Source organism: Hipposideros armiger, unplaced genomic scaffold (genome assembly GCF_001890085.2).
Source record: "Hipposideros armiger isolate ML-2016 unplaced genomic scaffold, ASM189008v1 scaffold_825, whole genome shotgun sequence".
Lineage (NCBI taxonomy): Eukaryota > Metazoa > Chordata > Mammalia > Chiroptera > Hipposideridae > Hipposideros > Hipposideros armiger.
Genome location: NW_017732175.1, coordinates 612,307 through 627,510, shown reverse-complemented (window position 1 = coordinate 627,510; position 15,204 = coordinate 612,307). Strand labels below are relative to the sequence as shown.

Genomic DNA, 15,204 nt, shown 5'->3' with positions numbered 1-15,204 from the left:
CTGAGGATATAAAACTATTTTTGAGAAATCATCCACCCAAGTGGCCCTTGGGTTCTCTGTTCCAAACATTAGGGTGCTGCAAATAGTCCTGCCCATGATGGAGGCATTCAGTGTATGTAACATCCAAATATTCAGCCACAGGTCCAATGAATCTTTCATTAAATGAAAGTGCCATTTGTATTTACAACTCAACTATATAAGGGTATGGCTCTGGTATATTTTGACCAGCATGATAGAAAACATATCTGTAGGTTGTGAGACTTTTCCTTCATGTGCTCTCATTGTGTGTTCAGAACTTCCATGTGTCTCTGCTAAGATTGCAGAGGACTCCAATTAAGAGGACAAAAATGACTAAGACTCAGTGGAGTGTTACAAAAGATGATGCACAAACCATCTTTCAGGGTGAAAAGCTTTTGGCTTTTTATCCCTTAGCTGTTGGGCATCATCTCTGTATGCGAGATAATATGGGTAATGGGTTCATCTTTAAGCCTCACTGTGTTTCAGATTGGATTTTTGAGGCTGATCCAAAGGTTTGTCCATCCATGCACTCTTTGAATTGGCATGAATAGTGGACAGGATTATTATCCTGAAATGCAGTATAACTCCGGAAGTTGAGAAACTGAGGAATCATTCTATAGTGTGCATACCTCCTGTGTCTTTTCAAATTAATACTTCTTCTTAATGTAGGGAGAGAGAGAGAAGATAATTTATTGAAGAGGCCAGCCAACAGAAGTGGAAAATATTTTAAGTGGTTTTAAATATATAATACACTCACCAGGATAGGAAAATAATACATGGCAATGAATGGGGCAAATGGAAAATGTACCCACATGTTAAGCTCTAAACACTTCCATCCTTGGTAAAGTTTGAGTATTTTTGATTGGTGATCCATAGAGTAGCAATAGAAACTAAATGTAATTAAAATCGATTAAAAAATGTGAATACTAGGATCTAAAGACATCACCAGAGAACCACAAATAACGACCCTGTCAACGTGGCACCAACATATGAAAGTTCTGTCAGCGCTCATTTGATTGTATCTGTAGGTCAGGATTCTCCGATTTCCTGATAAGCAGTTGCTCCTAGACCTTTGAGACTGTATCAGTACTGTTAGAGCAGTAGTATGGGGAGGGTGTGGTAAAGGCTAAAAGGATTCTCTGTGTTGAGAGGCCATATTGTTACTTGGGACTATCAATGCTCTCTCCTCTCAGGCATACTGCAGAGCTGTAGGGAGCAAGGCTTGGAAGGGGCTTCCATCTGGGAGACCCACTGGTCAGAGTTTAAGTAAATTATAATTGACCAGTTGGGAAATGCTGATTTCCATGATTCCAAAATATCAGGTGTTTCCAAAAAATATTACCAAAACCTAGTGCCTCACTTACCACTAGAAATACATTTACCTTGACTTAAGATCTTGACACTCCTGATAGGCTTTTTAAGATGGGAGAACAAAGGGCGATTTTAGAGCTAGGGTAATTTCTACTGGAAACAGGCCTTGGTTTAGAGAATTACAGAGATAGCATGAAACTATTTGGCTCATAGATGAAGGATTAGAAGACAGATTCAGTAGAAGGGAGGCAGGAACATGCGAAGCTGAATTTTATCTACCTCTCCACCTGCCCTCACCCAGGTACATACTAGTCCTGGTTTTAACATCAGCTAGCTTGCTTGTCTGAATTTTTCAGTCTTCATCTTCTTGTTCAGGTGGCATACATTTTCAGCCAAAAACATTCTCAGGTAATAGGAGATTGAAACAAGTAGAAAAAATATTTTTGGTTGAATTTATGGAGGTAGAATAGGGTGAAAAATACATTTATTTGTTACAATTTACATCAGTTTTCATAATCAAAGACTGTAACAGTTTCCATGGAATCAATGAGTAAATTTACTTTTAAAAAAGACTATAATGATTGACTAAAATTTAACTTTTAAATTAGGTGTATTTTATCATGTAAAAGGAATTGTGTGAGAAATCTGTACATCCACTTTTTGTCTTTATTTCTTTGTCATCGAGAGAACATTTCAGTTCTGATATTTGTGTAAGTAATAATTACTGGATAATGGGAGAAGGCATATGGAGGTATTTTTAACCAAGGTCTAAAAAGGTAATATTTTAACTGAGAAACTTTTGGTTTTTCTCCCAATACCTACCACTGACTTTTCCTCAATGTTAGTGTCATTCATGTACTAGTTCACAATAAGATTAGGTACTTCATATATTAAACTTCCCATGTAATATTATTTCTTATTTGTTTATTCACACTTGAATAATTTTATTTTATTTATTTTTTTAAAATTTAGGTAACTAAATTGGTTATTAATTAATTAGGTAATTAAATTGGTTAATAAAATTATGTAAGTTTCAGGGGCACAACATTATAATTCGATTATCTGTATACTCTATTGCATGTTCACCTCCAAAAGTCTAGTGTCCATCTGTTACCATACATTAGAGCTCCTTTACCCATTTTGCCCTACCTGTACCCCACTTCCCCTCTGGTCATCACCACTCTGTTGTATGTATCTGTGAGTTTGGTGAGTGAAATCATATAGTTTTTCTCCTTTTCCATCTGACTTATTTCACTTAGCATAATACCCTCAAAGTCTATCCATGTTGTTGCAAATGTCTATATTTCATTTTGTTTTGTGGCTAAGTAGTATTCCATTGTGTGTGTGTGTGTGTGTGTGTGTGTGTGTGTGTGTGTGTGTGTGCACCACATCTTCTTTATCCATTCATCTGTCTATGGACATTTAGGTTGTTTCCGTATCCTAGCTATTGGAAATAATGCTGCAGTGAACATAGGGTTGCATGTATCTTTTTGAGTTAGTGTTTTCATATTCTTCAGCTAAATACACAGATGTGGAATAGCAGGATCATATGGTAGTCCTATTTTTCATTTGTTGAGAAAATTCTTACTGTTATCTTTAGTGGCTGCACCAATTTACAATCCCACCAACAATGTACAACCCTTCTCTTTTCTCCACATCCTCGCCACTACTCGCCAACACGTGTTATTTCTTGTCTTTCTGAAAATAGTCATTCTGACAGGTGTGAAGTGATATCTCATTGTAGTTTTGATTTGTATTTTTCTAACTAGTGATGTTGGACATCTTTTCATGTACCTGTTGGCCATCTGTATGTCTTCCTTGGAAAAATGTCTATTCAAATTTTTTGCTCATTTTATAATCAGGTTGTTTGGTTTTTGTTGTTGTTGAGTTATATGGGTTCTTTATATACTTTGTGTGTTAATCCCTTATCAAAAATATTATTTGCAAATATCTTCTCCCATTTAGCTGGTTGCCCTTTTGTTTTGTTGATGGTTTCCTTTGCTGTGCAGAAACTTTTTAGTTGGATCTAGTCCCATTTGTTTATTTTTTTGTTTCCCTTGCCATTAGAGTCAAATCCTTAGAAACATCGCTAAGGCTCAGGTCCAAAAACATAGCGCCTATGTTTTCTTCTATGTATTTTTATGGTTTCACTTCTTACCTTCAAGTCTTTAATACCTATTGAGTTAACTTTTGTGTAGTGGTCTGGTTTCATTTGTTTTGCATGTGGCAGTCCAGTGTTCCCAACACCATTTATTGAAGACTTTCCTTTCTCTAATGTATGTTCTTGGCTCCTTTGTCATAAATTAGTTGTCCATATATGTATGGGTTTACTTCATATTTAAACATTTTACCAGAGGATAACAGTCAACATAAAAGTAACAGATTTCAGACATTAGTAACAATACCTTAAAGAGATAATTTTTTGGAATGTTTCTATGGCACCTTTCATACTAAGTCACATAATGGGCTATATACGGTCACAGTAATTACCCTACATCAGCCATAATTTATAAACTAGGCATGAAGAAGTCCCTCCTGCATGGTGTCATGTCTAAGGAGATGAACCCCAGGGGTATGTCATTATTCTATTCTATGCTCTGAGGAGGCAGCATAGATGGTTTATTTTTGAGTAAACAAAGAAAGCTCAAAACATATGTAGAGAAGTGTGGCTTGACATTTGTTGAGTACAAGCATGATATAACCCAAAATATGTAAAATAGGATTTTGTTATTTATTAAGGGAGCATTATGGACCTGGCAAAAAAAGGTAAAGAAGCCAGAGTTAGGACAGATACTGAGACGAGAACCCAAAACACACTCGAAGAGCTAAATAGATCTGGTTCTTAACTATGCTCATTGTTTATCACTGATTTTGATTATCAGCTGCATGGCTGTTTGTATAGACAAATGGAGAAAATATTCCCACATTTTCCCCTTAGTATTTGAGTTCAATGAAAAATACATATTTAGGGAAATCTGTAGATCCTGTGAACTAGTTAGAGCTGAGAAGACCATGTTCTGGCTTCCTGATAGGACCAGTGTGATGTGAAGCACATTATCAGGCACTCACCCATTCTCCACCCTAACCCAGCTCTATTGAGATGGAGCTGATCCCAAAGTAATGGGGAGGGTATTAAATGCAAGGTGTGCTGAGAGCATCTGGTGAACACGTTTCCTCCTTCATTTGGCTTTCCAAATGCTGATGACATTTCTATTTTCTTTATCTACCATTAGATCCCAAAGGGACTATATGAGTGTGGACAAAAGGTATATTTGGGCATTAATGATTTTGAAATAAGGCGTGGTCTCTGGAAATAAATAGCAGCCTTGGTAGGCTGAAAATAATCAGCTAACATATCAGAGAAAGGTATTTCAGTTATTTAAAAAAATACTTTGCTGTGAAACACACAGTACAGTATTAATACTATAGAAAGTAAAATAAAATTGAGAAATAGGGCAGACCCAGGTTGTGGGTTGTATGGAAATTCTTCTGTCCAGGATAAGCTTCATTCTGTATACATTTAGACATCATAGATCTGTTTGTGCATGAAAGTGATGTGAATCAATCTGTATTTTGCATGATTAATTTGGAGGGAGTGTGTAGGATGTGTGGAGTGGATGGGAGTTGTGTCAAGTAAATTTATAAGGAAGCTGTGACACTCCATAGGATAGGGAATGACGAGGGCAAGCTTGTGAATGAACACTGTGGGAAAGGTGGGAGATGTGTAATTAAAAAATAAAGTAAGAATTGATTCTGTGGAGTGGTGAGGAGGAGGGATCCTATGTTAGGGGAACTTTAGTTCTGTTTATAGAAATAGAAAAGTCAGGAGGGAACAGTGTGTGTGGCGAGACAAGTGGAGGCATTGGTTAGCTATTTATGACACATTCATTAAGCTGTTGGGGAAAGCATCTAGATCCTTGGAGAGACGTCTAGGAGATAAATGTTGAATTGAGGGTGAACTACATATAATACATCAATAATAATTATTGCAGTTAGAAATCACAAGCCCTTCAAGGAACAAAAAAACCAACAACTAGAAAGAGTATATAATTAGATAAGCAATGAATGTAAGATAATGAATATAAGAGTACAAATTGTGAGCACAGAACCTTACAAAATGTACAGAGTAATGGAGGATTTAGAAAAATTACCCAAGAATGCAGAAGGAGAATAATAGATTGGAAGAAAATCACAACAAAAGCATATGATAGAGTTGAGAGTTTGAAGGAGCAAATAGTTAACCTTGTTAAAAGTTAAGTGAACAATAAAAATCAAATGAAAGTGGCTGGATTTCATGACTAGAAAGCCACGAGTGACCTCTCAAAGCTCAATTTCTTTGGATTTGTGAAGCTGAAAACCAAACTTCCATGGTTTAAAGGATGAATATTATGAGGAAATAAACCCTGCAAGTAGATACGTATCCTTTGAGAACTCTGGATGTGAAAGGAATAAATAGTTAGAATGACAAATAGCCAAGATTCCTCTTCCCATATTCAGAGGTCTGTGTATTTTGTAATGAGGGAAAGGGGTTCTTCAGGAAACCCCAGGATGGCAAAGAGAGGACTGTATGAAGGGTAAGACCCTAAGAGAGCTAGAGAGTATGAAATCAAAGGTTCGGTCAGCTATCAAATAATGGGACCCTGCCCGAGTTCAGTCACTAGTATAGGGACATTGGATCTTCAACTCCTTATGTCACCAGTGACCCTTTCAGTTGACCAATATCAGCCACATTTTACAGATGAAGAACTATGAGACTCAGAGAGGCCAAGGGGCTTGCTTTAGGTCCCAGGAAGCAGAAGAGGTTGGGCCCTGAAGGTCTACTTTCTGTGGGATGTGACACTGTCACTCATTGGTAGCGAGACATGTGGGATGTGTAAGAGGACTGTGTTCTCCAGGCAGCTTGCACATGCAACAGGGGGACAAGTGATGGGGTGATGAGCTCTTTTGTGTCATATCTTTTTTGGATGGGTCAGATCTTTTTTATTTATTTTTTTATTTTTATTTTTTTTTTATTGGGGAATTGGGGGGATGGGAACAGCGCTGGGGAATTGGGGGAAGGGGAACAGACAAGTTGCTGTCTTTTTGTTCTTCATCTAGTTGTGGAGAACGTTGCTTCACTGGCCCAAGTTGGCACCATCATTGCGCTCTTCTCGGGTGAGGCAGATCAGTCGCCGGCTTCTGGACGGCCGCTCACTGCGGCTGCTGGCCGCTCACGCTGGCTGCTGGCCACACACGGTAGCCCATGGCAACCCACTGCCACAGGGACTGCAGCCTACGCCGTCGCCGGCAACTCATGGCAGCCCAGCTCCAGGTTGAGCTGTTGTTCAGCATCTTAGCTGTGGAGGGCAGTGTCACTGGCCCTCATATGTGGGATCCGAACCGGGGCCCTCTGGCATCCCAAGCGAGTTCTTAACCATCGCGCCACTCGGCCGGCCCCAGATCTTTTTTATTAAAAAAATTTTTTTTCAGTTACAGTTGACATTCAATATTATTTTATGTTAGTTTCAGATCTTTGAGCACAGGGAAGTGTAATAATCACCTTGAAATAGCCAGCTGCAAAGATGACACTTTATAGATGTTTGCCAAATTAATAGAGAAAAAAACATTTACTTTCTGTTGCACTTCTGTGTATTCAACAATAGCTAACAGATTTTTAAAATCAAATATTTTCTTGATGGTTTAGAATTAAATTAGAAAGTCTTCCTTGAGGCAGGTCAATGTTTTCTCAGTCTGACCATGATTGAAGAAAAGCAGAGTGAGGGGTGGTGGTGGAAAGATTGTTATAGAGCAGGAAAGGAGGAGGAACTATTAAGAGGGGAGGTCAGGTTTGGGTAGGATGTTAGGAAAGAGGTTGATAAAAATGCATATGTTTGAACCATGAAAGAGATGGGTGTTTCTGGAACTACTTGTTTTTTTTTTTTTGTCCTTTATCAGATAAGAGTGTTGAAGTGTAGACAGCCTGCACCTCTCTGCTCAGAAACCCTTGCCTGCCCTTGTGGGTTTTGGAATGATGCAGGCAGCTCTGTTTCTGTTCTCGAGCTCTCTTACCGCCTTCACCTCCTCCTTTCCCTTATTTTGTACACTGCAAGGAAAGGAAAGGTAGTGAATATGTAGGCATGGATAAATAAGAATAAATTGGTCCTATAAATTTTTTAAAGACTGTAGACAGTTTTCGTTTAATGTTCAAAAGTGGTATTATAACATATAGTTCTGTTGAGAAAGCACTTCTGGGACAAAATAAAACACAAGGGAAACTCCATTCCAACGCACATCTCCATGAGTTCATGCCTTCTCTGCCTTAGACAGTGAAGAGTCCTTAAACATTTGCTTCCCTTCCTCTCTTGTAAATAGAAAGTCAAACATCCAAACTCTCACTTTCTTTACTTTGAGCCCGTGTACAAATAGTAGATTCTTAACAGCAGCAAGTTGGAAAGAGACAAGCAAAAGGAACAGGATGCAATTACAATCCCCTAGCCCATTGTGTGCCACTGAGGCTGAAGAGATCAAAGGCCATTACAAAGACAAAGGGTCCCCAGGTCCCCACAGGCACCCAAATAGTCCTGAGCCCTCAGTTCTATTAAAGATCACCTTCAATATTATTAAGGTCTGAATCTGTGGAGGGTGTGCATTGGAAAATCACATTTGTTACCTTATCTACCCCAAGGCGGAGGTCATGTTACTAATTTTCATCCTACTATAGTGCTACTTCCGGGACAGTTCACAGAGTACTTTCTCCAACATTACCTACATTTCAGCTTAAATGTACTTGCAAGTTGTATAATATCATCCTGTTTCATATATAAAAGGATGTCACTAAATCAAAATCTCATAGCTGCTCAATAAAATCAGGTTTCAAACCTAGGTTCTCTAATTCCAGATTTTTTTTCACAAGCCCCAGCTTCTTCCCAATACTTTTTTTGTAGTAGCTTTACCCATTTCATCAAGATGGGCCTAGTTGACATATTTAAGGTGGTTTTTGTAACTTTCCAACTGGGTTTTTTTTCATTGTTTATCATTTTACCTGCCATTGTCACCTATCAAGCTCTCCTCACTTTAAATCTGAGGCAAGTTGGTAAAAATAGAGACTTAAAACTGAGCTGCATTATCTCCAGGCTTTAAGTGGGTCTCCCTGAGGCCACATCTGTCCTTATCAAGGTGATGGCCTGTCTCTGATGCAGAAGAGATATAATGTATATCAGGATAAAGCCTGTGATGATTGCCCATAAGTGATCTGAAACATATGACTAAGGCTGGCCGGTTGTATACAGTAGGTATAAGTTATTTTTATGGTTCTTTGATTCAACAGCTTGTTATTTCTGACTCTCTCTACAGAGTAATAATCCTCACATTTTTTAATGGGAACAGATAACCAGACGTGGGTGAGAGAGTTTATTCTCCTTGGCTTGTCCAGTGACTGGGACACTCAGGTCTCTCTTTTTGTCCTGTTCTCCATCACGTACCTGCTGACAGTGCTGGGGAACTTCCTCATTGTTCTTCTGATCAGACTGGACAGCCGACTTCACACTCCCATGTATTTCTTCCTCACCAACCTCTCCGTTGTCGATGTCTCTTATGCCACCAGCATCGTCCCTCAGATGCTGGTGCATCTTCTTGCAGAACAGAAAGCAATCCCACGCGTGAGCTGTGCAGCCCAGCTATTTTTCTCCCTGGGCCTGGGCGGGATTGAGTTTGTTCTGCTGTCAGTGATGGCCTATGACCGCTATGTGGCTGTGTGTGACCCCCTGCGATACTCGGTCATCATGCATGGAGGGCTCTGTACCAGGTTGGCCGCCACATCCTGGGCCAGTGGCTCTGTCAACTCTCTCATGCAGACCGCCATCACCTTTCAGCTGCCCATGTGCACCAACAAGTGTATTGATCACATATCCTGCGAACTCCTAGCTGTGGTCAGGCTGGCCTGTGTGGACACCTCCTCCAACGAGATTGCGATCATGGTTTCTAGCATAGTCCTGCTGATGACACCATTCTGCCTGGTACTGTTGTCCTATGTACAGATCATCTCCAGCATCCTAAAGATCCAGTCCACAGAGGGAAGAAAGAAAGCGTTTCAAACCTGTGCCTCCCACCTCACCGTGGTAGTCCTGTGCTATGGCATGGCCATTGTCACTTACATCCAGCCCCGCTCTGGCCCCTCTGTCCTTCAGGGGAAGTTGATCTCTCTCTTCTATGCCATTTTGACGCCCATGCTAAACCCCATGATTTACAGCGTAAGGAATAAGGAGGTGAAAGGGGCATGGCAGAAACTATTAGGGAAATTATCTGGATTTACGTCAAAATTGGCAATTTGATGAATCATGAGCATCACTTAGAGAAAAGAGCTTTGCATGCGTTTTCTCCCACGCAGCTCAGATATGGTAGGCATCAACTGCATTGCCATGGCAACCAGGAAGATGAGCCGTGTGCTGGTGATGTGGGGTAGGAGGCTGAGTGGTTGGGTTGGGGTGTGAGATGTGAGGGCATTTTTATGTCACAGGAGCCTGTTCAGAGGAGTTAAGCACTGCTGTAACGGAACTTACCACAGTCAGTCTCCGTTCATATTACCTGAGAGTAATTGAAGAAAATACCATTTCCTGTTTTGATTTGTCACATTGTTTGTAATCATCGACGTAGTCATGGATCTTAATTTGTACCACTGGTTCTTATTCATCCAAATTTTGTACAAGGTTATTGTAGTGTTATTGGGAACAAAATGATTTTCATATATGAATCTCACTTAAAATAATGTCTGTTGTATATAGCTACATCCAGTAATTGTATGAGACACTATTCTGAGGAGATTATGATCAAGGTAGATTAAATGTTTTTGTGTAGGGCCTACTATTTGTGGACATACAAACTCTGTCTGAGTAATGGAAATAATTGAGTGGAGAAACAAAAGTTCTTGTTTACTGTGATAAGGATATAACCAATGGTTGTTTGTATATAGTGATATTATTGGCTAAGGAAAATCTGAAATTCACTTACTGCTAAATAGTGTATGAGTAATTTGACAAGAAATATTACATATATATGGGATCTCATTCAAAAGGTAAATAAAACTGTCTAATATCTGATAATTCAGCAAACTTTTTCTCTGAAACTTGGGAAACAAAATAAGCAATTAAACAATGAGATAAATGTATAAAACATCAAAGACCTAGTCAGAGGAAGCAATTTTCTTAGGTAAGCCAATGAGAGATGATTGGTTTCATGTGGATTTGGGGTTATCAGGATGGCCAGTCTGTTGTGCAGATGTTACCCTCAAGTCTCCACATTAAGAGCCGCCTTGTACTGCCCCTTCCCCACAAGGCCCACCTAACCTTTGTAAACCTAGTGAGCTGGCATCATCTATGAGGGCACCTTGCCTGTGCCGACAAACCTAAATAAAGTAAAATGGGGCAGGGAGGAGAAAAGACTAAACAAGGGGTAGGTAAGGGAAGGGAGACTGGGTCTCTCACTGTCTTCAGGAAGTCCCAGAGGGGGACCTTGCTTTCTTTCCTTTGTCTATTCATTAAGTCAGTCAATTTGCATTTGGAAGTGGGGGATCAGAAGTTGGAGGGCATCCAACGGTCCACATTTTTTCTGTGAAACATGATGTGGTGCCCGTTGTTGAGAGTGCAGAGGAGGGGGTGCAGGAACAAGAGATATGAGAATGATGAAGGTTAAAAGTCCACATGAGGTATAGGAAAATGAGTCCCCTTTAGCTGTGGACATCACTCTCCACCTAAGTATCACTGAATTTCATCCCAGTCCCCTAGTTACAAAGCCACGGTGTTCAAATTTTTCCTTTCATGTGACCAACTTTATCTTGATTCGCAGCCTTTTCTAACAAAGTTACAGGTGTTCATTTTGTGGGCATCCACTTTGTTGAAGGCATTGTAGGAGTATCAGAGTTGTGTTTAGTCATGGTCTTCACCTCAGGAAACTGACAGTCTTCTAAGCCAGGGGTTGTTCCTGTAATAGGCCAGATAGGAAATATTTTAGGCTTCGTGGGCCGTATGTCTGCCATTGCAGCACTAAAGCAGCCATATACAATACATAAAAGAACGAGTGTCCCTAGTACCAATGAATCTTAATTTATGGACACTTAAATTTGAATTTCATGTAATTTCCACACATCATACAATATTATTCTTTTGATTTTTCAACTATTTAAAAATATTTTTAAAATTCTTTTCTTATGGGCCATATCAAGACCGTTGGGTGGGCAAAATCTGATATGTGGGCTGTAGTTTGCTATACAATTATAGGAAAATAGGACAAAAATGCAAAATAATAACCCAAGGTTACATGGAAGGAGCTCTGGAAATTCAAGAAAAGAAGGGATTTTTGTTTTCTGGATGTGTACTGAGGGTTACATTGGTGAAGTCTTCTGAGAGAAGATGAAGTGATTCTCACTTCAGTTTGCATTTCAGAAAATATCTCATTTACCATAGTTATTTAGGTCCAAGTGCCCAAAATCTAAGGACTCCACACAAACGAGTGAGTAGAAGAGGTGAATCATGCATCGAGCACATTGGGATATGGGTTCAACATTACTTGTATTGTTAATTTGGACAGTCTTACTTTAGAATAGGGTTTTTTAGTGTTTTTATATCTGTCATCTCATTTCTACTGTTTTATTAATTCACTGGAAGGACTGCCATAACAGAGGACCACAGAGTGGGTGGCTTACACAACAGGACTTCATTTTCTCACAATTCTGGAGACTAGAAGTCTGAGATGAATGTGCCGGCAGAGTTGCTTTCTTCTGAGACTTCTCTCCTTGCCTGTAGATGGGCGTCTTCTCCCTGTGTGTTCACATGGCCTTCTTCTCTCTCTGCATGTCTGTGTATGACAGGTGTCCTTATCAGAGAGGATTAATTACTTTTTAAAAAATTTAGGATGCTATCCAGGATTCACATTGCATTTGCTTGTCATTTATCTGTAGCTTCCTTCATTCTGTGATAGTTCCAGTCTTTCTTTGTCTTTCATGCCTTGACACTTGAGGAGTATTGATCAACTGAATGTTGTACTAACTTGCATTCCTGTAACTAACTCAACTTGGAAATAATACATTTTAAAAATATAGCTGAATTCACTTTACTAATATATTTTTTTATTTTTTTATTGGGTAATTGGGGGAAGGGAAACAGACAAGTTGTGTCGTTTTGTTCTTCAGTCTAGTTGTGGAGGACGTCGCCTCACTGGCCCAAGTTGGCACCATCATTGCACTCTTCCCGGGTGACGCAGCTCAGTCTCCGGCTTCTGGATGGCCTCTCACAGCGGCTGCTGGCCGCTCACGCTGGCTGCCGGCCACACACGGTAGCCCATGGCAACCCATCTGCCGTCGCCAGCCACTCATGGCAGCCCAGCTCCAGGTTGAGCTGTTGTTCAGCATCCCAGCTATAGAGGGCAGTGTCACTGGCCCTCATATGTGGGATCCGAACCAGGGCCCTCTGGCATCCCAAGCCAGCTCTTAACCAATGCGCCACTCGGCCGGCCCACTTTATTAATATTTTTAAAAGCATTTTTTGTATCTATGATCATGAGTGATTTCGACCTGTAGTGGTTTTTTTTTTATTATTATTTGTAATGTTTTTGGTACAGGGTTATACTTAAATAATTAGTTGGGGAAAGTTGTGCTTCAACTTTCTAGAAGAGTTTGGTAGAATTTGTAATATTTCTTCCTTTAATGTTTGGTGTAATTCACTGGAGAAACCAGTGGTCCTGTTGTTTTCTTTGTGGGAAGGTTTTAAACTACAAAATCAATTTCTTTTGCAGATAAAGGATTATTTAGGTTATCTATTTCTTCTTGTGTGAGCTTTGGCAACATGTATCTTTCAAGAAATTTCCATTTCATCTAAGTAGTCAAATGTATTGACATGAAATATAGTCAAGGTGTTATGTTTTTATTTTTTTGATGTCTGTAGGATCAGTAATAATGAAACCCCTTTCTTTTTTTTTTTTTACATTGATAAGTTGTAACTTCTCTCTTCTTTCTGATCAGCCTGAATAGAAATTTATCAGTCTTACTAAGTCAGCTTTTGATTTCCTTATTTTCTCTTTTTCTGTTTTCCTTTCATTGATTACTACTCTCATTCTTATTACTTTTTTCCTTAGTTTATATCCTTAACTTTGCTTGTATTTTTTTCTGCTCCTGATGAATACTTTTATCATTTGCATGACTTCATATATCTTTATTTCTTTTATTTTTTCTCATTTTTCCTCTTGTAGTGTCTAATTGGTTATTGATTTCATCCGGTTTTTTTTCATTGTAGAGATTGCACTCATTGTGGCTTGTTTGGGTTTCCCTTCCTTGTGCTGTGGCCTGGGAACTCTTCTGCCTCTTGGCATGCCTAGAAACATTTTTATTGGATTATGGATGTGAATTTCTGTTGGGTATTTTTTTTTCCTTTAAATATTTCTGTACTTTGTTCTGGAACACAGTTAAATTGTTTGGAATTTATTTGATCTTTTGAGGCTTTCTTTGAAGAATTGTAAAGTTGGATCTAGAACAGGCCAAAGTATAGGGTCAATTTGTACCACTACTGAGGTTGTACTTTCCTGAGGACTCTGCTTGATGTCTCTGTGTTAGAGGACTTTCCTTTCTGGCTGGTGAGAGCATGAGCTGTTCTGGGCCCTGTGTTACCTCTAGAGATCACTCTGTTCCCTCATTTCTGGTGGTTCTTTCCTTGGCTTTGGTAGGTTTCTCACATCATGCAAAGATCAGTAGTTAGCAAAAGATTTAAGGATATTCATCTTCAGATTTAAAAAAGTCCCCTCTCTTTGTAGCTTCTTTCTCTTGGTACTATGTCCCAAACTATGACCTCTGCCTTTTCAATTCGGGATGATCACAGGCTCTGTTTGGGCTCCCTCTCCTCATCCTGTGCCCTGGAAACTCTCTCTAGTCAGTGAGCAGGGGCACCTGTGGCTCACCTCATTTGGTTCCTTCTCTCAGGGATCACTGGCTTGCACTGCTTTATGTCCAATGTATGAAAACCATTGCTTCATATATTTTGTTCAGTTTTCTAGTTGTTTGAGGAGTGGAGTATAAGTACCATCCCTCTTATCCCATTATGGCCAGAAACCGAATTCACAGTGACTTTGGAATTGATTTATTTAATCCAACAACCATGCCTAATTATTTTATTAATTATAATTTATCTGTAGATTCTTTTGGATTCTTTGTATAGAAAATTATATACTATGCAAATAAAATATCAATACTATTATTTTTTTCCAGTCCTCACATTATTGTTATTTTTTTTCCTGTCTTCTTGCACTGGCTAGGAACACCAGTATAATGTTAAACAGAGATGAGTATAACAAACATTATTATTTTGTTTCTGAACTTACAGGGAATACTTTCAAAACAACTGCAATGAGTATGATGCTTACTCTATAAGCATTTTATCAGATTAATGTTCTCTATTTTAAAAAATTATTAATATATGTTAAATTTAAAATAATTTTCTATATTAATATCATATGATTTTTTCTCCTTTTAATTTGTTAATGTATTTAATAACATCATTTGTGTCCTGATACTAAACAAGTCTTATTGAATAAAACAAAGTTTGTCATGATGCATTAAGTAGTTTTATAGATCGATAGATGGAGTCCGCTATTATTTTTTTTGAGAGTTTTCTGTCCATCTGTCTGAGTGAGCCAGAAGTATAATTTTCCCTTCTTTTATGTTCCCAGTCAATTTTTGGTATGCTGGTCACCCTAACCTCATACAATGAATTAAGATATGATTCCCCGTTTTTCTTTCCTCTGGAAAGTCCTGTGTAAATTTGGAAGTGTTTTTTTTGTTTGTTTGTTTAATATTTGATAGAACTCCCAATAAAGCCATCAAATATATTGCCGAAGTAAAATTCTTTTCAATAACCC

General features: G+C 38.9%; 1 protein-coding gene across 1 annotated transcript; it reads left to right on the top strand.

Moving 5' to 3' along the window:
• The first annotated feature begins 8,626 nt into the window (after positions 1 to 8,626).
• LOC109374483 (olfactory receptor-like protein OLF3) lies at positions 8,627 to 9,728 on the top strand. Its single transcript, XM_019629111.1, has one exon. It carries the CDS (start codon positions 8,685 to 8,687, stop codon positions 9,636 to 9,638), a length of 954 nt encoding a protein of 317 aa, XP_019484656.1. The 5' UTR covers positions 8,627 to 8,684; the 3' UTR covers positions 9,639 to 9,728.
• The last annotated feature ends 5,476 nt before the right edge of the window (positions 9,729 to 15,204 follow it).

What these genes read in the sequence shown, in the direction of transcription:
- LOC109374483 (XM_019629111.1), top strand. Translation starts at nt 8,685, where the DNA reads ATGGGAACAGATAACCAGACGTGGGTGAGAGAGTTTATTCTCCTTGGC.